The following is a 23,579-nucleotide window of genomic DNA, read 5'->3' as shown; positions in this document are numbered from 1 at the left end:
AGGCTGTGCTTTTAAGTCAGCTTTCCTAACTGTCATTCTCCGCTGCTGTCCCAGAGGACATCTGCACCGGGTCACTTCACAACACATGAAATTACCACAGTAGTTAGATGGTGATATGCTAACTATATTTCTCTTAAGAAATGAAAGTACACCTTAGATTGACCGTATCAGCTCTAAAGTGAGCGTAATCATTCTATAATGGCATGCCTGTCTTACAAAGTCAAGTGAACACTGAGTGAATAGCAACCCTCTGCCCTGAGGAAAAGTATCTCTCCTCTCCCCTTTCTCTTTTCTTCCCTTCACACCTCTCTGTCTCTCTGTCTCTCTCTCTCTCTCTCATACACACACACACACACACACACACACACACACACACACACACACACACTGAATTGAAGAGAAAACTCAATCTCATACAGATTGTAATTTTATGTATCGATAGCACACAAACCCACAGAGGACAACTTTCAAAAGTCAGTTCTCTCCTTCCACAGTGGGTTTAGGGAATGGAACTCAGGTGGTCAGGCATGGGTGGGCACCTTACCACTGAGCACCATACCCTGAGCACCTTACCAGCCTGTAATTTTAAAGCCTAGAAACAACTCATACTATTGGGTTCTACTTCCTTTATTTTTCAAAAGAGAATGAAATTCCAAAGCATTCTGTGCCCCTGGTGGGGTGTGCCCACAGCTGAGGTTCAAACTCAGGCAGAGCTGGTGCTCCTCACACCCTGTGCTTCCACCCTCTGGCAAAGGCTGAGGAACACTCAACACTCAACACACTCCAGTTTCTCCGTGCTCTCTCCAGGGACATGGACTGGCTCGGCTCTGTAAGTGCTAATGTGGGGGTTATAATTAAACTTTAACAAGTAGGTAGATTTACAAGCACAAATTTTGATAATGAGAGTTTTCTGTATCTTTCTTTAAATGAAGTCGTTTACATCCAAGATGATGTCGAGCAAACAAAACTGGCAAAAGCAATTAGTCCAAAGTGACAAGAACAGTGTGCATCTTACCTTGTTTCTGAGATTGGGAAGGCTTCCTCCCTCCAAAATGGTGTTTTCCATCTCTCTCAGCCACAAAGCCGGAGGATAGAGTCACATTACTGGGCTGGTTTCTCATTTTCTTAGCATGTTTTCTTTCCTTTGCATTAGACATTTCTGAAAAAAAAGCAATACACTTAATAGAGAAAGAGGAACTCTCACAAAATGAGTTGCCAGGTGTGGTTGCTCACATCAGCATCTGGAAAGCAGAGGCAGGAGGTTCACAAGTTCAAGATCACCCTTTAGCTACACAGCATAAAGTCAGCCAGAACTACCTGAGACCCTATTTCAAAACACAACAAAAGAATACAATTTTAAAATGAGCCAGTATCATGCCTCAGCAGGTAAAGGCAATAAATCTGACAGTCTGAGTTCAATCCTGAGACCTACACAGTGCAGGCAGAGAGCCTACTCCCAAAAGTTGTCTTCTGACAACTACATGCCCACCAAGGTATGCCCCTAACCCAACACAAATAAATAAGAAAGGTAAAAATAAAAACAATTTTAATAAATATTTATATAACTCAAAGTTTAATGATTCCAAAATGTTACCATATTAATCTATAGCAAGGATTCCAAAAAAGAGATTTCAGTGAAGCCATGAACGGGACGTATCTCAAACTCATCTCAATAGAAAGAAGTTTCTTAGCAAGTCATCCTTGCTGCTGCACACTTATAAACCCAGCACTCTGGGCAGAGTGGGGGCTGGGCAGAAGGAAATCTTCAAGGTTGACACCAACCTAGGCTACACAGGAAATACCAAGCCATCCTGGGCTTCACAGTTTTTGTCTCAAAAAACAAAGGAACAGAGTTTTTCATGGAACTGTCCCAAATGGCATATTTTGCACTGTCAAATAATTAAACTACATACAACCGCTAATGATGTATAAAATTACTTCTAACACTTTATCTTGGTTCTTAGCTGAAATAAAGAAGACTGGGGTAAATTATGATTAAAATATTTGAGTCTAAACGGAAGATAAATTACTGGCATTTTCACTCAGACTTCACTTCAGGTGAATCACAAAGGATGACTGCAGGGAGAACCTGATGGGTTCATTTCGGACTTCCCACACCTGGGCCAACACCGTCCTTTATTCAACTTCAAACACTTGTTTTCTTTTTCGAAATAAAACTCCTAACATGGCTGACAAGAGATGTAACTTTTAACAATACCCCACACTATGTAGCATAAAGACCTGAGAGGTTACTTTAATAAAACAATATGTATTTCTGTATGTATTTTTCCACAACTATACTAGATAACAGTCTGAAATGGAGATTTTGAACCTAACGAATATATACATCAACAAAGGGACCAACATTGGCACTTGGCATAATTCATAAAGCCTGAGACAGGCCCTGGAAGCTTTCACTCCTTCCAACAGCCATTAACTCTTTTGCTGATGGAGTGAAGGCTTAAATGTACACCGTGGAAATACTGAAATACAGGAAAGCTCAGAGCAGCAGTTACCAAGCCTGCATTTCAATTCTTTAATATTAGAATTTACTTCTACCAACACATAAACTTCATGTAGACAACAGCAAAGACAAGTGTGTTATTCTTGTGCCTCAAAGAAAAGGTGACCAAGACACTAGTGATGTAATTTTCCAAACCAGTGAACATTGTGAGATTCAATCCAGGCTAGCTAGCTCCATTCAATATTCCTAAAACTCAAAACAACTGGAGACTGAGAGCACATATGAAATAGTCTATACGGAGATAACTGCAACCTCAGGGAAAGCCAGTAAGAAAATGTCAGCTGTCATCCTTGTTTAGGAATATCGTGAATCAGAAGTCGGGAGGACTAGAATAAACATGGGTAGAAGACGGGCCCAAAAAGGCTGTGAGGTCCCAGCAGGAAGCTCTTTTATTCCAGGATGAAGCCCTAATCCGAGAAAAGGGTCTCATCGTTCTTGAATAATAAGCAGGGAAGCAGCCCCTCAGCATTATGTAGGACCAGATGACAAGAAGTAAAGAGGATTTTCTTACAGTACATACTGACATGGGTCTGGCCTTTGTGATTGTCACACAGCACTTAGCAGACTACCATAAACAAAATGTGGGATCAAAACAACGCAAGTATTGGATATTCACATGCACATATAAATGAAGTGTGACTGTAAAGCATACATTAACAAGGTAAGAAACATTTAGTCCGGTACTACATTCTTCCTGACAAAGCATAAAAACTGTATATAGCCTCAGAGCTTCTTCAACTGTGGGTTACAACCCCACATAGGGTCATGTAGCTAAATGCGGGGTGATGAAAAATCTAGCAAGAACAATTCAACGGTAGTGAATCCAAGGTTCCTGGCAGTGTTCAGCTGTGCTGTACCTTCACTACAGCCTCAGTTCAGAGTGACAACCCACGAATCCACACCACACAACACCAACAAATACTGCCTGAAACATCTCAGCCAAGATTCCAGGCACATTATGAGCTCAGTGTTTTTACTGTACACAGGTTTATGCTCTTAAGAAACAATGGTATAAGAACAAGCCTAAATTTTTCTTAAAATTGTTCTCATCATTTGCCAAATCAGCACATTTTCAGATTCTACTGGGTTGCACTGCTTGATTTCAAAAACTACTGTTTGAGTTGCTAACTTAAGTTTTAAATCATTAATTTTGGTTTGGGGGTGGGATAGACTTTTCCAACAATTGGCCCTAATCATAGTTCCGACTGTACTACGTATTTAGGCAAAATATCATCTCAGCACTGACTATTATGAAATCAAACAGATCAGCTCTGAAAAAAACCCTAGATGCTTTGTGTCCTGCAGTATCAAATACTCAGCTATCTTAGAGAGTGCAAATTAGTTTTTATCTTTCTCAAAAGGCAAAATTACACCAAATCCACTAAAAAATTGCTTTAAAATACACTTCTTTATATTTTATCGATTACTGCTGATTAGTGCATCTTCTTTATATACGCAGGGTCGTGAGTGGGAAAGCTGAAGTCATGAGCTAGGGGAAGATGACTCTCCTCCGGAAAGGACACCCCAGTCACTAAGGGCTCTGCTCAAATCTTGAGGCGATCGTGCACAGAAAGGAAGAAGAGGCTGGCGAAAGGCAGACAACGCCACACCTCTGCTTGGTTCCCCCGAATAACCCATCCTGGTCCCTTACCATACCCGGAAAAGGATACAAACGCGTTCCCAGAGGGGATTCCGTCTGGCAGGGCAACGACAAGCATAAAACGAGCGCAAGAGCCAGAGGCTCTGCACTGCAAGAGGGCCCGCCCAGGCAGCATGGACCTCGGCAAGTGGAAGATGCCGCAAGCCGATCCGGCCACTGTGGGCAAGCCCACACACGCGACCCCCGCGAGCTGGCGGTCCCCGTTAGGCACTAGCGCCTCACCACCAACCTGCCAAGTGCTGCGAGGGCTTCGCCGGTCAGACTAACAAGGTTCTGAGACCCCCTAGAAGCTCCCACCACATCCGATGAGCGACGGCGAGCTGAGGGCGCATGCGCAGCACGGCTGCTTCCTCCACGTGTTCCGGAGTCGCATATGAACTACAATTCCCATCGAGCCGTGCGAATTCACCCGGGGCGGTCCCTGAACCAAAACCCTTTTACTTAGCTCTTACCAGAGCTATCTGGTCAGTGGTGAAGAGTGGTTGTAGTTACCGTCGTTTCTTCTTCTGGAAGGTCTTCAAGAGGGAAGGATTAGTATGTCGTCTATAATCAGAAAGGTGATCAGCACCACAAAAGCCCCGGCAGCCATTGGTGCCTACAGGTAATGTTTCTTACGGTAGCACTGAAGGATCAGATGGGTTCGGGGTTGCAAGTTTCGAGCTCCAGCCTCTGGAGGTCCGAAAAGAGTCTCAGAACCCCACCACCACCCAGTTAGAACGCGCGAAGCAACTGAATTCAGAAAGAGGACAGTGCGTCGAAATCCCTCAGGGAATGGGGGAGCCCTGGTGTGACCAGAAGCTTGCACTCCTGGGATCTTGCCTCCTTCTGGAGCGGCCCGGCCCCGAAGGCGAGCTTGCCACACGCTTTCTCTGTGTAGAAGTAGTTAACACCCTAACCCTTTCGTCTTGGTGACTTCTGGTTTTGGTTTTCGTAACAACTTTATTAAGATAGAATGAACAACTCATCGAATTCTCATTCCGTTTAGTGGGTTCAATTCAGTGGCTTTTACCATGCCCACTTTCTACTCTCAAAAAAAAAAATTTACATCCACCCTGAAATAAGGTTTATGCCGTTAGCTTTTATTCCACATGACCTCTTCCCCCAGCTCCTACAACCAAGCATTTATTAACTCTCCATCACTATAGGGTTTATCTGTTAAAGACGTTTGCTATAAAAAGTATAATACACTTTTTGGTCCTCTGTGACAAGCTTCTTTTGCTAGCATGAAGTTCGATCTAACCCTTTCTTAATTTACAAGATATGCTTGTCTCATTTGGACAACAATACTCAGCAAATACCTGTATGTCTGTCCAAGTCCCTGGTTTCTACAACATGTAAGAATGCTATAACGTGAATGAATGGTTTGCCCATGCCTTAACCATGCCCATATACCACTAATATCAAATGCAAGTAACACCAAAGGTGATCTTCTGAGTTTACCCTATATACTAGAGCTAATCATATATGTACTGGACAAAAAAATCTACCCTTTGGCATTCGTCTCCACTTACCTGAAGTGCTTTTAAATAGAAATGGTGCTTTCTTTTTCCTTCCTTCTGTGGAAGCTGTGAAGGACAGGGCCTCACTCTGTAGCTCAGACTAACCTAGAACCTGCCATTCTCCTGTTTGAGAATTCTTAATGCTGACATGAGGACCAGCACAGCTAGTTTAAAACCTTATTCCTCAAAATGCCTCAGCTTTAAAAATCACTGGATTGTATCTTAAATAATCTTCTCCTCACTAATTTTCCAAGTCTTCACTAAAATGCATGTAGAGCCAATTCCTTTTGGAAAAGTAGTTTCTGACATAGTGTCTCTTTGCTGTCAATCAAAACTGAAGATTTTCTATAGCTGCAACGTTACTGCTGTAGAAGGTGTATAGTTCGTGCCAAGTATTCAACCGATACAAAAATGTGTAAGAAGAAGAAGCCTTAGTTGAGCAAATGTTACAAGACAGCCACTATGACGGCCATCTTTAAGTTGTCTCTCCACTTTTCAAAAGGACAAACTCAAGGTCAACCTTCTCAAGGAGATATAGTCTGCAAGTGACATCTTGGCTTGAACTCAGACCCTAGCTCCCTATTCAAGAGAAATAATAGTCCATGTGGCAAAGCAGTAACTGTTATAATAGGATTGGAAAGGAAACTTAATGAGATGAGAAACCAAACGAAAGGGAGGAAAACTGATTCTGATTTGGAGCAGAGAAAGAAAAAAAGTTTTGGAGACGCTCCCTGTAAAAGGTAGTCAGGTTAAACTTTAAATGTTGGGGCTTTTTTTTTTTCTGATAGTGTTATGACGTTTGACTCGTCAAAGTTAATTAGTTATGGACTGACATTCCTACCAGAGGAAATAGCGTAAGTGCGGGGGCAGAGGTAAAAGAACACAGAATGTAGAGATTGGGGGGGGGGGGGATGATAGTCTTTCAGTTGAACTACTTTTTCTTCTCTCAAACTGTATACCTGGTGTTTTATAACATTTTCTTTAAAATGACTTACTTTCACTTAAATTAATTTTAAAAGAAAACTATCAAAATACTCTAAATAGAAAATAATACAAAATAAATTAACTATTAAAAAAAAACTCTCAAATAAAAAGTATTAGTAAGTTCCAAACGTCTATGTACATGTTACAGTTGGCTCAAAACCTTGGGCCTGCTCTCTTTGTTAAAGTGTTTTTGGCTGGGTCTGGAGAGATGACTCAGCAGTTAAGAGCACTTTCTGCTCTTCCAGGGAGCCAAGTTTGGTTCCCAGCACCCACATCAGACTGGTCACTACCATCTGTAACTCCAGCTCCAGAGGATCCAGAGGATCTTCTGGCCTCCCTGGGTATGTACACAGGTGGTGTACATATACTCGTGCACATAAATAATCATGATAATTTCAATGTCTCTCTGGCTGAGGATGGATGTAGCTCAGTGAAAGACCATCCTGATCATATATGAGGCCCTGGGTGTGCACCACCACCGCCCAGCTACGACTCCATTTTTCATATGTGAGAGCTGACATATATCAAGTTGAATAATTTGCCAAGGTTACTCCACTAAGTAGTTTAATACAGTTTGAAAGTGTAATGGACTCAAGGGCTCAGTCTGAATAATTTCATTTGTTGTTCCCAGCTTAAAAGAATTGAAAGAAAACCAAAAAATGAAGATATGATTCCCTGTCTATGGGTGACTTTCTGGGGGAAAAAAACATTCAAAAGTTGGCATTAAGAATTGGACTTTGTTGGGAGGCAGAAGCAGATGGATCTCTGAGTTTGAGGCCAGCCTGGTCTACAGAGCGAGTTCCAGGACAGCCAGGACTATACAGAGAAACCCTGTCTTGAAAAACCAAAAAAAAAAGAGTTGGACTTTGGATTTAAATTCTTAGCTGGCTTCTTTTTAATGGTGTGACCTTACAGAGAGACTTTGTCTCCTAGTTTGCATCTTTATCTTCTAAATAAACATAAGTAGTAATACTAGTTCTTAACCTTAATGAGGAAGGGATCAGTCCAACAATCTTGTTTAAGGATAGTAATTCTGGTAGAAATTTGGAGCAGAGTAAAAACAGGAGATACTATTATGTAATTAAAAATTAGTGCTAGGCAACAGTGTTGCATGTCTTTAATCCCAGCACTCAAGAAGCAGAGGCAGGCCGGGCGGTGGTGGCGCACGCCTTTAATCCCAGCACTTGGGAGGTGGAGGCAGGCGGATTTCTGAGTTCGAGGCCAGCCTGGTCTACAGAGTGAGTTCCAGGACAGCCAGAACTACACAGAGAAACCCTGTCTCGAAAAAAAAAAAAAAAAGAAGCAGAGGCAGGTGGATATCTGTGAGTTGAGGACAGCCTACAGAGTTCTCGGACAGTTAACACAGAAAAACTGTATCTTGAAAAACAAACAAAAACACTAGTAATTTTTTTGTTCCTCCCTAACCTAGCCCTTTCAACTATTGGTGATAGTCACACAAGAATAACTTCTTTACATCAGAACAAAAGACATCTGTTGCAAAAGAGACACTATGACCTGAAGCCTGGTAACCAAAGTGTGTCTTCTGTCAGACAACTATTGATCTTGGTAATGTGTGAGCTCCTCTCAGGTTACACAGAACCATTAGTTAACACTGTTAACAGCCCCTTGTAGAATTAGTCCCTCATCCTGTTTAGAACTGCCTTGCATGGAGACCAGTGTCTGATCCCTACCAAGCACCTACATAAACAATATGTGGTAGCCCTCTTGTGATAACAGTATGTGAGAGGCAGAGACAGAAACTCGCAAGCTGACTAGATAGACTAGTCAAATCAACAAGTTCTGGGTTCATGTGAGAGACCCTGCCTCAATATACTGTATAAGGTAGAGAGGGACTGAAGAAGGCACCTGATGGCCACTTCTGGCCTCCATATGGTATGCTTTGGGAACTATTTCCCAAAAATAAAGTCTTTAGTGTATGAAGTTTGTGCTGAATACACTTTTTGAAATTCTAGCTTCTTTTTTTTTTTTTTTTTTTTTGGTTTTTCAAGACAGGATTTCTCTGTGTATCTCTGGCTGTCTTGGAACTTACTCTGTAGACTAGGCTGGCCTTGAACTCAGAAATCTGCCTGCCTCTGCTTCCCAAGTGCTGAGATTAAAGGTGTGTGCCACCACTGCCTGGCAGAAATTTAGCTTCTCTCGAGAGAATCCTAATGTGCTGGGCTTTTTAGTCCTCAATACTGGGATGAATGGAGTGTTGTTACTGATTAGCTAAGCACAACTGAGCACATTTTCGGACACTGAGGACAGACCTGGAAGGATTCCAACACCAGTGCTATTGAATGGCTTTTCTGTTTCATTAGCACTGCCATAATGTGGCATGGATCATGACTTGAAGCTTAATTGGAATGTTTCTGAAAGTTTTACCACCTCTGATTTGGGGCTTGGTTTGCTTTCATTTGGGTGTTTTTCTGTGTGTGTGTTTGGTTTGGGTTGGTTGGTTGGTTGGTTGTTTTCAGGCAATCTCACTGTGGTCCCAAAGAGCCCAGAATTCACTACACATCCCAGGCTGGCACCACACTCAAGAGCCTCCTGAATACTGGGGTTATAGGTTTGCACCATCATGCCCAGTGTTACTTCTGGACAGGAAGTAGAATAAAAGACTTTTAAAGTTCTGGAGCCTGCATGGATGAAATGGTTCTGCAGGTAAAAGCCTCAGTGTCCCAAAACCCAATGTCTGAGTTTAGTACCTGTATTAGTCAGGGTTCTCAGAGTCACAGAACTTATGGGTAGTCTCTGTATAGTAAGGGAATTTGTTGACTGCTCACAGCCTATAGTCTAATTCCTCAACAATAGTCCTCAGCAGCTGTGAATGGAAGTTCAAGGATCTAGCAGTTGCTCAGTCCCACAAGGCAAGCAGGCGAAGAGTCTTCCTTCCAGTGTCCTTATGTGGGTCTCAAGCAGAAGGTGTGGCCCAGATTAAAGGTGTGTGCGCGCCAAGCCTGGATCTGGGACTTGCTTTGACCCAGATGACCTTGAACTCAGAGATCTCCTTGCCTTAGTCTCCTGGGATTCATAGCTACTATGCCTCAAGATCTCCATGCCAAGATCCAGGTCAGAGACTTGTATCTCCCAGCCTCAAGATCAGGATCACAGGTGAGCCTTCCAATTCTGGATTGTAGTTCATTCCAGATATAGTCAAGTTGACAACCAGGAATACCCACTACAATACCTACATGGTAGGAGAGACCTGATTCCTGCAATTTGTCCTTTGACCTCCACATGTCCACTACAGTGAGCATGCATACGTTCGCGCACACGCACGTGAACACACACACACACGAACACTAAATACAACACATTTTTTTAAAAATTAGGAGCTGAAGAGATGACTCTGCAGTTAAGAGTACTTCCTGCCCTAGCACAGGTTCCCTGTACCCACATCAGGTAGTTCACAACTATCTGTAACTCCAGTCCAGGGGACCCTGACGCCTTCTTCTAGCCTCTGGGCACCCACACACAAAATGTGGCATACACTCATGAGAACACACATACACATAAATAAAAATGAAGTCTATTTGTAAGATTTATTTATCTTATTATCTTGTGTATATGAAGGTTTTGCTTGCATGCACATATGTATACTGTATATCTGAGGAGGTGAGAAGGGGGTGCCAGACCCTCTAGGCCTAGAGTTACATACAGTTGTAAGCCACCATGTTGATCCCTGAGATTGAACCTGAGTCCTCTGTAGGAGCAGTAAGTGCTCTTAACAACGGAACCAACTCTCCAGCTCCAAAATAATTAAAAAGAAAACATTATGAAACAATTTCTGGAACCTACAACTGAAGGAGGAGGAGTCTTAGGCCCCAGAAGTATCAAGTAGTCAATTGTGGTTTCTTTGTAACTAAACCTCTTTAAATCCTTGCAAGTTTAAATTTTAAACATAGTCTCAGCTCCAATAACTACTTTTGATATTCTGAAAATAAGTGGATTTCTTTTTACTATCAAAGTTTTTGATTATTGATAATGCATTTGAGCTTAAACTCTTTCAGATGTGAGAATGGAAGAGATTTTGTAATGGGCCTAGTGCAGACAGCCTAATTATACAAGGAGGAGTTAATAGTGTTAACCAGTAGTTCTGTCAACCTGAGGAAAGCTCACACATTAACAAGCTCCGGAGTTATCTGTTAAAAGATCAAGAAAAGCTGGAGGAGAGCCCTGTGCTTCCTCTGTTGTCAGAGTCCACCTCTGACACTTCCTGTGTTAGGGTCGAGCGTGCACCAGGACAAGGTGATAAAGGGACAGGAAGGAGTTTTCCCTTGGAGCAAAGGGAGATAGGACTGCTGGCTTGTGATTCTTTGGCAACTCTATCTCCTGAACCTACAAAACCACTGGGGTGGGGGTAGGAAAGGTTTCAGTCAAGGGGGAGGGCTCTCCACCAGATGCTGCCAGACAGTGATGTCTGAGACCTGGCCAAAGAGTCCAGGGTTTCCGTACACAGTACCTTTAACCAAGTCGATGATAGTGAGGTGAAAAGTGCCTCCATTGGGCCATCCCACACTGAAAGCTGGCCATTCTGTCCTGGGGGAAAAAAAAGGTCAGTCTCCCAGTTAAGCCCAAATTCCCCGCCAGGAGTTGAAGGCCTTGAAATGTGACTGGACTAGGCCCAGTGGGGTGGGGCTGGTGGTCTGCCCCATAGTAGGTCTCAGGAAAAAAGAACAATTAAAACACAAGCCTGCAGAGGTCCAGAAAAGAAACCAAAAGGAAGCTGATGGTAGCCTATCCCCAAAACTGGGCTCTGCCAATCAGAAAGGTCCTGCTAGTCTCCACCAAAGCCTGTGTCAGACTGCTGTTCTCTGATTCCAACTGAAAGGAGTCCAGAGACAGCAGCCTATCCCTAGCTCCACTAGTTGGGAAGAACCTGTTAGCTTCCACTAAGACCTGGGTTGGAATGGAGCTGTCTCCAACTGAAGGGAGTGTCCTCTGAGCCCACTCCCTTCCCCCCAACCAGGAGGGAGTGACAGGCCCATCTATGCTACTTCCATTGGCCTCCAGGTTGTGCAAACAAAAGAATAAATCACCCCACACTGAGCAAGACAAAACACTACTCAGAACATGACAACACACACACAGCAACCCCTTACTCACCAATTGGAGTAAAGGGGAACCCCAGTGTTCCCAGCCAATGCAACAAATGTAAGGGTAATGGATGAAGGTAGACCCCAGACTCAGTCAGTATGCAAAAACAAAGAGCGTTTATTCTGCAGAAACCTCTAGCATGCAAGGGTCACCACTGTTTCTGAATGGCAACCTCTGTAGGGACATTCGAACCCCTTTTATAACAGAACTGCTTGATTGCTTCTGAGATAACTGCAGACTTCTAAAACTTAGGGCACATTCCAAAGGGTTACAGAAACCATTCACTAAAGGTCATAAGGAAGATACACACCACAGGTGCAGAAACAGGAGATAAGATACTGACTGGTCTCTCTATAGAAAACTTCAAGGTGGCTTAGTATTAAACTTTCCATGGCCCTGTAAGCTATTAACAAATGGTGAAAGTTAAGCCAGATAATTTTTTTTTACCGTGTGACTGAAAACAAAGGGGAGAGATAAGTCTCCCTCTCCGTCTCTCCCCAAGACTTCAACTTAGAGCCAAGGAATAAGACAGGACCAAGGCTGCTTTCCCTAGCCTCTGGCTGTGTCACTTTGAGATGCATGACTCAGGCAGATCTGCTTGGAAAGCAAAGTACCTTAGCAGGTGGTCTGTGGCCTAATTTCTGGGTGGAGATAAAATAGGACTTGAAGAAGGAACTCCTCACCTGTAGAGAAGGTGGCTGTTGACCGCCGGGATTGGTGGTGCTGCGGGCTTATAGCAGAGGACCAGCAACAGACACAGCATGCCTGCTGTGTGCAGAGAATCACCTAGGCCACACAGCTACAGAACTGGGGTATCCCTGCCCTCAGTCTACTCTGGAAGTAGAGTCAGAATAGGACTTGCCACAACAGTCTTTAAACCAATCATACTGGCGAACACCTTTAGTCCCAGCACCTTTAGAGCCAGAGGCAAGAAGAACCTGCAAGTTCAAGGGCAGCCTGGTCAAGGTCTTGAGTTCCAGGACCACCAGAGCTACCTAGTGAGATCCTGTCTCAAGAAAACAAACAAAAAGATAGTTCATTAAAGCTCCAGGTGGTGGTGTATGATTGTAATGCCAATACTTGGGAGGTAGAGGCAGGAGAATCCAAAGTTCAAAATCATCCATAGCTACACAGTAAGGTTATTGAACAGCCTGCACTATATAAGATACTGTCTTAAAAAAAAAAAAAAGGAAAGGAAAGGAAACCAGAAACTTTATTTAACTGTCTTATTATTCTAAGTGTTGTGGTGGTACATAACTGTAAATCCAGCACTCAGAAGGCAGAGGCAAGAGGATCACCATAAATTTAAGCCAACCTAGACTACACAACAAGTCTCAGGCCAGCCAGGGCTACATGATGAAGCCTTGTCTCAAAAGCAAAGGCAAACCTCACCCCCCAAAAAGTACTATTTTGAGCCAGGTGGTGGTAGCTCATGCCTTTAATCCCCAGCACTGGGGAGGCAGAGGCAGGAGGATCTCTGTGAATTCCAGGACAGCCAGGGCTACACAGAGAAACCCTGTCTCCAAAAAAAAAAAAAAGTGCGGTTTTAAGGAGACCCCTGGGATCTAGTGGAGAGAGGCAGACAGAGATGGGGATGGTGGGGGGTTGGTTTCAGTGGTGACTAAAGTATATCTATATAATTCAGTATGCTGTCTCTGTTAAAAGAATTAAGGAGAAATGGCAGTTCACAGTAAGTACTGTGTAGAATGACGTTCTCTCAAAAACTAATCTATAGGTATGCAACAAGCAGCAACTAACCTTACTTTTACACCTGGGCAGCTTTTTTTTAAGGGTTCCTATCCGTTTTGTTTCATTGTTTTATTGAAATATAAGTGACTTATTAAAATCACTCATTTTAAGACTAAAGTTCTGTGAGTTTTCATCAATGTACAGAATCATGGTTATACAAACACAATCTTTTGTTGTTGTTTTGTTTTGTTTGTTTTCAAGAGCAGGCTAGCCTTGAACACACTGAGACCCTCCAGCCTGTCTCTCAAGAGCTGGGATTAAAGATTTCCGCCACTATCTCACAGCTTCAATTTTTTTAACCTTTCCATCACCCTGGTAGAGTATAAGTTTTATTGGCCTCATCCCCATCCCTGGCCCCAGGCATCTATTTCACTGGTCTTGTTTTGTCTTTGCTGGAATTGTCAGTCAGTGTGTAGTCATCTGCTGGACCTAGCTGAGGTTTGTTTTGTTTACTAGAATGTTGTTTCCAAGCATTCATGTAAAGCTTTGGTTTGTTTTAATTCTCATTTACATATTAGCCTAAGGGAAGGAATAATACTGGGTGTCTCAGAGTTTTATTGCTGTGAAGAGACCATGTAAAGAGTTGCCATGACCAAGGCAACTCTTACATAAGGACAGCATTCAATTGGGGCTGGCTTACAGGTTCAGAAGTTCAGTCCAGTGTCATCAAGGCGGGAGCGTGGCAGCATCCAGGCAGGCATGGTACAGGAGGAGCTGAGAGTTCTACATCTTCATCTGAGGAGCCATCTAAAGAGCGATAGAAGACTAACTTCCAGGCCGCTAGGATGAGGGTCTTAAAGCCCAAGCCCACAGTAACACACCTATTGCAACAGGATCACACCTAGTGCCACTCCCTGGACTAAGCATATGCAAACCATCACACTGGGTAATGTGTTGAGTGTATGTTGAAATTTTTAGAAATGGCCCCACTGTTTCCTAGAGTGTGTCCCATTGACCATGTATGAAGGGCTGAGTCACTCTACATTTCCCACTGTGCTTTGTGCTCACTGGTGTGATGTGTTACTGGCAATGCAATGCTGTGACGCCAATGACATCTTACAGTCTTGATCTGCGTATCTCTAATGACTAATAAAGTATAGCATCTTTCCAGTACTCCTTAGCTGTTTGTATCTTACTAACTAGCTAACAAAATAAGCTGTCTGTACTTAGGCAGTTTAGTTACTAGCCCTACACATATTCTGGGTGCAAGTCCTTTGTTAGATATATGTTGTAAATATTCTCTCCCAACCTGTGACCGTTTTACATTCTTAAAGATGTCTTGTCAATAAACAAAATTTTAATTTATTAAAAGTCAGATTTATCCTTTTTTTATTTTACAACTTTTATTTTTTGTACCTTATTAAGTTATTATTTTAGCTTTGGCTTTTATGTTATCTATTTTATATGTATGTATTGGCTTTTGTTTATTTCAGCCAAGCTGTGCTAGTGGACAGGACCATTTACATTTCTGGACAGGTAGGCATGGATCCTTCCAGTGGACAGCTTGTGCCAGGAGGGATAGTAGAAGAAACTAAACAAGTAAGTGATCCCTGTCTGAAAGGTTCCGTTTCCACTACCTCGTAATATTGGACAGTGCAGACAGTCTGTGACCCTGAGCAGTGATCAACAGATAAACGTGTTTTCAGCTACTCACTACTCAGTTTAAGACTTAAAAAATAACTTTTTTTTAGATGTATTTATTTTGACCAGGCGGTGGTGGCGCACACCTTTAATCCCAGCACTTGGGAGGCAGAGGCAGGTGGATTTCTGAGTTCGAGGCCAGCCTGGTCTACAGAGTGAGTTCCAGGACAGCCCGGGCTATACAGAGAAACCCTGTCTCGAAAAGCCAAAAAAAAAAAGATGTATTTATTTTGTGTGTATAAATATTTTACCTGCATGCATGTATGTTTAGCATATGTGTACCTGTTGGATTCCCTGGAACTTGGGTTACAAGTGGCCATAAACCACCCTGTGGGTGTTGGGAATCCAACTGTGTCCTCTGCAAGAGCAGCCAGTGCTCGTAACCAGGGGCCATCTCTGTAGCCCCTTTAAAATGGCTTAACAACAGAGAAAACCTTCTCATCATCACCTGTGCTATCCAAATCAAAGCTGACGTGTCCAGATGGATTGGAAAGTTTATTTTCAGGGCCATCGACCTCCCTCCTTTCCCCAAAGTTTGTGTGTATGTGTGTGTGTGTGTGTGTGTGTGTGTGTGTGTGTGTGTGTGTAACTCATTCCTGATGATTTAGTTATTTGAGGTTTTATTTTGGATTGGGATTAAGTGTTATTTTAATTTTGGAGACAGGGTCTCATGTAGCCTAGGCAGCTTTGACCTCACTATGCAGCCGTAGGTGACCTTGGGCTCCCCATCCTCTTGCCTTAACCTCCCAAGTACAACAGCATATCCATCCCAGTATTCCTACCAAATAAAGCCTTTCACTACAGTTCAGAGAGACTCAGTCCACTAATGGAAAGCCAGTACATAATCGACTTGTGTGGAAACATCAGTTAAAGGACTTACACAGCAGCAGCGTCTTTGACCTTTCTTGACTTGATTCACAGGCTCTTAAAAACTTGAGTGAGATTCTGAAAGCTGCAGGCTGTGACTTCACTAATGGTAAGCAACTGGGTCTTTCTTCCCTGTTCATTCGTTTTGTTGTCTGTTTATGTTGTTTGCAGCACTAAGGAACCAGCTCAGGGCCTCGTGCATGCCAGCAAGCATTCCACTGTTGACCACACCCCCAACACTGTTAGTGTATGTTTGTTATGCCTTTGGTCTTTGTGGAGAACATGTAATATCCAATAATCTGGTTATCATGTCTTTGTTGCTAAAGGCTGTGCGGTTGTTTGTTTTTAGTATATATACAGTATTCTGCCTGCACATATTCCTGCACACCAGAAGAGGGCACCAAATCTCATTAGCCAGGTGCTTTTAACCTAAGCCGTCTCCAGCCCTAAAGGTTGTGTTTTTAATGGTCTAAGAAACAACACTTTCATTTTTTTAGTCTTGGTTCCATCAAGATACTCATAAAAAAAATCATACACTGAAATTTTGGTTTTTGTTTTGCTTTGTTTGTTTTCGGGGTGGGATTTGGTTTGTTTTTGTGTTTTGTTTTTTTAGTTTTTTGAGTTTTTTTTTTTTTTGAGTCAGGGTTTCTCTGAGTAGCTTTAGATGTCCTAGACCTCACTCTATAGACCAGGCTGGCCTCTAACTCATAAGAGATCTGCCTGCCTCTGCCTCCTGAGTGCTGAAATTAAAGGCATGCACCACTGCCCAGATATACACTGTTTTTCTGTCTTTTTTTGTCTGATGAAATGGCTAAAACTAATAAAAAAATTATATATATGAAACTGTCTTCTAGTGGTGAAGACAACTGTTTTACTGGCTGACATAAATGACTTTGGCACTGTCAATGAGATCTACAAAACATGTAAGTGATTTGACTTTATTTCCACTTACTTTTAAAGGAAAATAAATCTGTTGATATAAATGTATCTTGTCAAGTAAGAGTGATAGAGGTGTATGTTTAAAATGATATTTTGTCCCAAATATCCATCATCTGGTTGGAAAAACAGTAGTAGTATGCCCTCTTAAGAAAGATCTATTGCTATCTCAGTTCTTAAAAATCATATTCATTTTCCTAAAACTTAACTTTATTATTTGTTTCTTTGGCTTTTTTATTATTTGTTTTCTTTGTTTTTTTTTAAAAAAAATCCTAAATCTTTTTAGACATACAGACTTACTACTATTGCTATGATATAATCTAACTATCATCTTGTGGCTCTCTCAGAACCACTGGGAACTTACTTAACATTTCCATACTAGTGTGTAAAGTGAGGACAGGATTCTGCCACTTTAAGGGGTTGTTGGAATGATTCCATTAATTATCCTGCACAGCACTTAGAACAGATGATGGCAGGGTATAAGCTCTGAGCAAATGCTCCTGTTGCTGTCATTGCTGTAGCAGGGAAAGGAAGTCTGTGTCTCCTGGTGGGATGTAATGAAGGTATGGTGTGGAAAATGCTTCGTTCTTATTCTCTGCAGAAGAAATGACCAGAGAAGGTTAAAGTTCACAGGGAAGTCCTCGCTCAAGATAAAGAGCCATCCCATTTTGATAACTGGTTCATAGCAATCACTTTAAAGACTAAACCCATGCTCATCATTACAAGACAATGGTGCCACATTATGTGTTTCATTGCTTATAAAATACTTAGAAAATACTAAAGGTCATAAAGTTGTGTGACAGAATATCTTTTCTGTCATTTGTCTGTGGGAATGGGCCAGGCCATGAGACAGTGCCCAGATTCTTGCTTCTCTTGCTGAGTAAGGGCCCATGTCTGGAGATTAACACTGTTCTACGTTCAGATTTCCAGGGTAGCCTTCCTGCCAGGGCTGCTTACCAAGTCGCTGCTTTACCCAAAGTAAGTACCTGGTACAATGCCAGTGCACACATGATACATGAGACCTGTCCTTTGAAAAGAAACTTAAAATGAATACAGTCCCTGTTTCTCAGAAATACAGAGTCTAAAAGTCAATACCCTGATCATGGTTGTGATCTGGAGAAAGCTAAGAAATTGTACAAAGCAGCACATGGGCATGACATGATCCGTCGGACACAATCTGACGACTTAAATTATAAGAAAAACCTCAAGAGCAGCTGTGTTGTGATGTTACTGAGGAAGGAAATGTGTGCTGGACTTCAGTTGCTTGGAGGAGTGTGGATTGCTGGGTCCCACCGGGTGCCTCCCTGCAGTCTGACTTCATGCCCCAGTGTCTGCCTCTCAGTAAGGACTTCTGAAAATGGAGCACAGTGTAGAATTACATGGAGGCTTCTAAATATCCTTTGTCCTCACTGAAGGAAGCTCTACATACCAGCAAGGTGTGAAACTTACACTCTTGCTAGTTCCTACTGTATTTTAGAGTACTGGCCACAGAATTTGGATAGTATTCCCATTAATGTTAATAAAAACAAATTCACCTGGCTCTCATATACTGAAGACTCTAGACCATTCACTGGAATGATGCCGTCCATCCTGGTTCTGGTGTTCCCTCTCTTTCCTATGCTTCCTGCCCACACTGTACACCTGCAGTGTCATTTGTTCTTGCTTTAGTTTGGTGTTCCTGGGAAGGGTCATTGTCAAACTGAAGGTACTGAGAGTATTAGAAAGAGTTTTAAACTTGAAACCAGAAGACACGGGTTTGATTGTCCACTGCTAGTCTTTGTGATGGGGACCACTCTTCCAGCCTTTCTGAGGTCAGTGCCTTAGTTTATGACCAGGGCTGCTGCGGGAATCAAGCGAGCTAATGTATGAATGTGCTTAGCATGGTAGCCTGACCTCTTGTAGGGTCTTAGTGAATTCTCTCTCATCCTTGCTTTCTATGAAGAGATTAGTGGTAAAAACAGACGTTGCCATTTGTTTAGTTGCATGTGTTATTGGACCTTGATTTGCATTAAAGGATTGAGCCAGTGACTTTTGTTTTCCTTACAGGGAAGTCGAATTGAAATAGAAGCAGTCGCTGTCCAGGGCCCGTTCACCACAGTATGACTATAAGCGGCCATGCTGATCTTGACGCTGGAGGTTTTAGAATGTCTTTCACTTTAATTTTTACAAATGATGCTGGGAAGTATAAACATGACCAGAGTGGTTGAAGTTACCATGGAAATGGCCATATATGTGGAGATTTGACATTAACTGGAGATTATTCAATATGGTGACTGGTGCTCTAATTTCACTTACATTGCTGGGTGTGAGAGAAGAGGCACACAGCTACTGAGATGGGGGACAGGGGGGAAGATGAGCTGTTGTTCATGAGAAATAGTAAAGAGCATATATAATTAAATCATATTAATTTGCTTATGTGAAATACTTAGTTCTTATGTTAGATATAAGAAGCTAAATTTAAATATTCAAACTTGAATAGTACCACAAGAAAAAAATGGACCAAAATCTTATACAGATCAATATTGCTTTAATGGAAATAAAAATTAGGTGTGTAACTCCCCCTTGGTTGGTAATTTTGTTCTCTTAATTTTTTAACAGTTTAGTTATACATTAAAACTACTACCTAATAAAGGGTGAGTAGAAATTGTGAAGTTAGGGGCTGGAGAGATGGCTCAGAGGTTAAGAGCACTGACTGCTCTTCCAGAGGTTCAATTCCTAGCAACCACATGGTGACTGACAACCATCTATAGTGGGATCTTATGCCCTTTTCTGGCATGTAGGTGTACATACAGATAGAACACTTATACATAAAATAAATAAACTCTTAAAAAGAAAAATCTCCATCTATTTCATTTCTTAAAGTTTATTTCTGGCTTTCAAACGTTTCAGTTGCAATTAGATTGCATATTATCATATGTTTGTGCTGGGAAGCCTTATTTTGTGTGTATGAGTACTTTTCCTACATGTCTGTTTGTACACATGTGTACAATGCCTGCTAAGGCCATAAAAGGGCATCAGATCATCCTTGACTGGAGATAGAAGGTTGCAAGCCGCCATGTAGATGCTAGGAATTGAACCCAAGTCCTCTGGAAAACCCACCAGCATTTTTATCTGCTACACCATCTCTCCACCTCTGCTTTAAGACCTTTGTTTGGTTGGATTTTGAGACATGGATGCTATGGTGGTTTGAGGGTTTTTTTTTGTTTTGTTTTTTTGTTTTGTTTTGTTTTGTTTTTTTTGGTTTTTCGAGACAGGGTTTCTCTGTGTAGCCCTGACTGTCCTGGAACTCACTCTGTAGACCAGGCTGGCCTCGAACTCAGAAATCCACCTGCCTCTGCCTCCCAAGTGCTGGGATTAAAGGCGTGCGCCACCACTGCCTGGCCAGGTTTGAGTATTCTTGACCCAAGGAGTAGTACTATTAGGAGGTATGGCATTGCTGGAGGAAATGTATCACTGTGGACACGGGTTTTCAGACCCTCCTAACTGCCTGGAAGCCAGTCTTCTCCTGTCTGCCTTCAGAACAAAATGTTGACCTCTCAGCTCCTTCCCCAGCACCATGCCTGTCTGCACACTGCCATGTTTCCCACCTTGATGATAATGGACTGAGCCTCTGAACCTGGAAGCCAGCCCCAACTAAATGTTGTCCCTTATGAGTTGGCGTGGTCATAATGTCTGTCCACAGCAGTGAAACCCTAACTGAGACAGAGACCTTGCTGTGTTATGTAGCCTGGGCTTCCTCCCAGGCTCAAGCAGTTGTCTTCCCTCAGCCACTGGGATAGCCAGACTGCCGGTGTGCTGAGCCCAAAGCCCTTCAGCGTTTTTTCGATAACTGCATGAATAATTTCCCATGGTAGAGTAAACCCTAGCACAGAATAACATAAATTAGAACAGAACTTTCTGGGCCACATTGTTTTCCACTTACCTCCCCAAAGAGTGAGCGCTGCCAGGTGCTTTCCGTGAAACTGCAGATGGCCTTTTACACACTTGATTATCTGCCTTTGTTTTGACAATTTACATAAATGAACAGTCACCGTATACATTATACTACAACTTGCTTCCACATACAGGTATGGATTTTAAAACTATAATTTTTAAAACTACAGTAGACTATTATTTTGTGTGGATAGATTTTAGGTGATTGCTTATACAAACCAGTGTTTTCAAAATTAATGTTTTCCATCAGTGCTACAGTGGTATGTGTTGGGTGACTTTTTGCAGAAGATGTGAACAGATGTCTCTTTACCCCAGATAGAACACCAACAACTTGCCAAAGAAATGATTCCACCCAAGTCTGCCTTAGCGAACCTGTGAGTGTATTAGGGTTGCCTCTAAGAGTATGAATAACCACAGAGCCCGCCCCGCCGTGGGCAGTGAAGCATGCAAAGCTGATCTCTGGGGCTCCATCTTGCAGGCAGCTTAGCTGGGCAGAGACGCCTCTGCCTCACAGTCACTGCTGCTCATATAGTCTTGGGGATGGGGCTTGTGAAGACTCAAGGGCTTCTAAGAGCTCTGTTTCTCTTATGCTCTGTCCAGCAAGGCGCTGGGAATGGACAGCTGGAGCACTGAGAGGGAAAAGAAAGGGCATGGGGACACACAGGACACACAGAAAGCTGGGATTGACTGTTTTGGGCTGGAGAAAGCCCAGCTCTCTGGAAGTTCAGCGTGTTTATTACATATGTACAATTGAACCGAGAGGTGGTATTGCTGCGGTCAGCTGAATGAGGAGGTGAGGTGTTTGTGTACATATAAGCAAGGAGGCAGGGTTTATAGTGTTAGCTGCATCAGGAGGCAGATTTACCTGACCTTAGTAGAAGCAGTCTCTAGTGGGTTACAGTCTGCAGGCCATCAGAATGGGCTGGGGCTAAGAACAATGTTGAACACGTTTTGCACATACTGTTGTTAGGTTTCAAACCCAGGACAAACACTGAGGTGCCTATGTAAAAATAGTCCTCTTTGATATTTTAAATAGGCATGTCAGCACCAGATGAATGAAAAAAGAGAAGAACATGAGCACTCCTAGGTATGGTGGAGGACATCTCTCTGTCTCTGTCTCTCTCTGTCTCTCTGTCTCTCTCTCTCTCCCTCCCTCCCTCCCTCCCCCCACCTCATAATTGTAGATACGAGGGAGAGCAGAGGCAGAGAGCTGGGAGAGTCCAGAGAACGTGACCCTGAGTGAGGTTATGTGAGCGGGTAGAGGAGAGAAGAGATCAGGAGAAGAAAGTGCATGAAAGGGAGTCCAGTAACCAAAATGGCTGGACTGCATAGAAAGGCAGCTGGGGAAAGGGCAGCCCAGACTCTGGGCTGGAGAAGTTTAAGGTAGGAGGTGGCACAAGCCAGCCCTACCCAGTAATGGATAGGGACTGAGGGATGCTGGGAGAACCTCACAGCTGGGTCCACTTTGATATGTAAATAGGTACCTCAGCAGTTCATCCTGGATTTGAGACTTAACAACTGCTCAAACTTGGTCTTCCAAGGAAGGTTTTGCTATCCCTCTGAGCCTGAATCTATGATACAGCTCAATACAGGGGCCAGGGAATGGGATGTGCTAGTTTGAACTAGAATGGCCCCATAGGCTCATATGTTTGAATGCTTAGTCATGAGGGAGTGGCATTACTTGGGAAGGATTAGGAGGTGTGGCCTTGTTGGAGGAAGTATATCACTAGGGGTGAGCTTTGAGGTTTCAAATGCCTCAGGCCCAGTGCTCTCTTTTCCTACTTCTTGCCTGTCTGGATATAGAACCATAAGCTCTTCCTCCAGCACCATGTCTACCTGCTTGCTGCCATGATGAGAATAGACTGAACCTCAGAAGCTGTAAGCCAGCCCCAGTTAAATGCTTTCTTTATAAGAGTTGCCTTGGTCATGGTGTGTCCTCACAGATAGAGAACACTGACTAAAACAGTATCTTTATGGACTCTACAGAGAGTCTTGATGATGTCTGCTCTGTTCTTAGCTGACTTTGTTCCTCAAGGAAATTTACATATGCTTTGTTTCACATGTGGATCGAGTTAATTATCACCAGTGGCTTTCACCAAATTGTACCGTGTGTAGATACACCTAAAATAAACAAAAAATTGGGGTCAGACATCCATTGAGCCAAACTGCCTTCTTGTCTTCCCTGGGCATGGAGGTCACAGAGACACCCTCACAACTCCTTACATTTAGGTGGTGACTTCCAAATCAGACTCTGGATGAGAGACCTGGAAATACAATGCGATGAGGCACCCATGGGAACCAAGCTGCTTGTGACCGGGTCAGGACTTCATGTCCCTCTCCAGATGGACAGAGAAGCACTGCATTTCATTAAATGTGAAAAGAATGGCAGTGTTGGCCTCTCACACATGGGAACAGTGAACAGGCACATGCCCAGAATGAGCACTCAGGAGTGCAGACAGAAAGCAGAAGTTCAAGATGATCAGTGGTTACTTACGTGAGTTCCAGAACACCAACCTAGGCTACATGAGACCCTGTCTTAAACAAATAAATAAAAGGTAAACATATGGACAATACCTAAAATCAAGTCAGCCATATTTCTTTACTATTATCATATTCTTTCTATTATTATTTTTGAAACAGGGTCTCGCTGTGTAGCCCTGGCTGGCTTGGAACTCACTTTGTAGAC

The 23,579-nt window shown here is 42.8% G+C and overlaps 2 protein-coding genes across 2 annotated transcripts in view; one reads left to right on the top strand and one right to left on the bottom strand.

The window, feature by feature from the left end:
• Positions 1-4,521, bottom strand: part of Pop1 (POP1 homolog, ribonuclease P/MRP subunit) — a 30,572-nt gene extending 26,051 nt beyond the window's left edge. The window contains exons 1-2 of the mRNA XM_028766265.1: positions 4,414-4,521; positions 1,016-1,159 (exon numbers count right to left, since the gene is read on the bottom strand). Coding sequence (XP_028622098.1) covers positions 1,016-1,157 — 142 coding nt within the window. The 5' untranslated portion in view covers positions 1,158-1,159; positions 4,414-4,521. The remainder of the gene's footprint in view (positions 1-1,015; positions 1,160-4,413) is intronic.
• Positions 4,522-4,585: 64 nt separating this feature from the next.
• On the top strand, positions 4,586-19,520 carry Rida (reactive intermediate imine deaminase A homolog). The gene is made up of 6 exons (XM_028766820.1): positions 4,586-4,785; positions 14,950-15,055; positions 16,079-16,133; positions 16,879-16,947; positions 17,883-17,938; positions 19,007-19,520. The coding sequence occupies exons 1-6, from the start codon at positions 4,721-4,723 to the stop codon at positions 19,061-19,063; spliced, it is 408 nt and encodes a 135-aa protein (XP_028622653.1). The 5' UTR covers positions 4,586-4,720; the 3' UTR covers positions 19,064-19,520.
• Positions 19,521-23,579: the final 4,059 nt, after the last annotated feature.

Source organism: Grammomys surdaster, unplaced genomic scaffold (assembly GCF_004785775.1).
Source record: "Grammomys surdaster isolate TR1022 unplaced genomic scaffold, NIH_TR_1.0 63, whole genome shotgun sequence".
Lineage (NCBI taxonomy): Eukaryota > Metazoa > Chordata > Mammalia > Rodentia > Muridae > Grammomys > Grammomys surdaster.
This window is presented reverse-complemented; position numbering and strand designations above follow the sequence as displayed.

Excerpts from the sequence above, each read along its gene's own strand:
- Rida (XM_028766820.1), top strand. The coding sequence starts at position 4,721 with ATGTCGTCTATAATCAGAAAGGTGATCAGCACCACAAAAGCCCCGGCA. Across the intron at positions 4,786-14,949 it reads GCAGCCATTGGTGCCTACAG|CCAAGCTGTGCTAGTGGACA; the intron begins GTAATGTTTCTT and ends TGTTTATTTCAG. Across the intron at positions 15,056-16,078 it reads TAGTAGAAGAAACTAAACAA|GCTCTTAAAAACTTGAGTGA; the intron begins GTAAGTGATCCC and ends CTTGATTCACAG.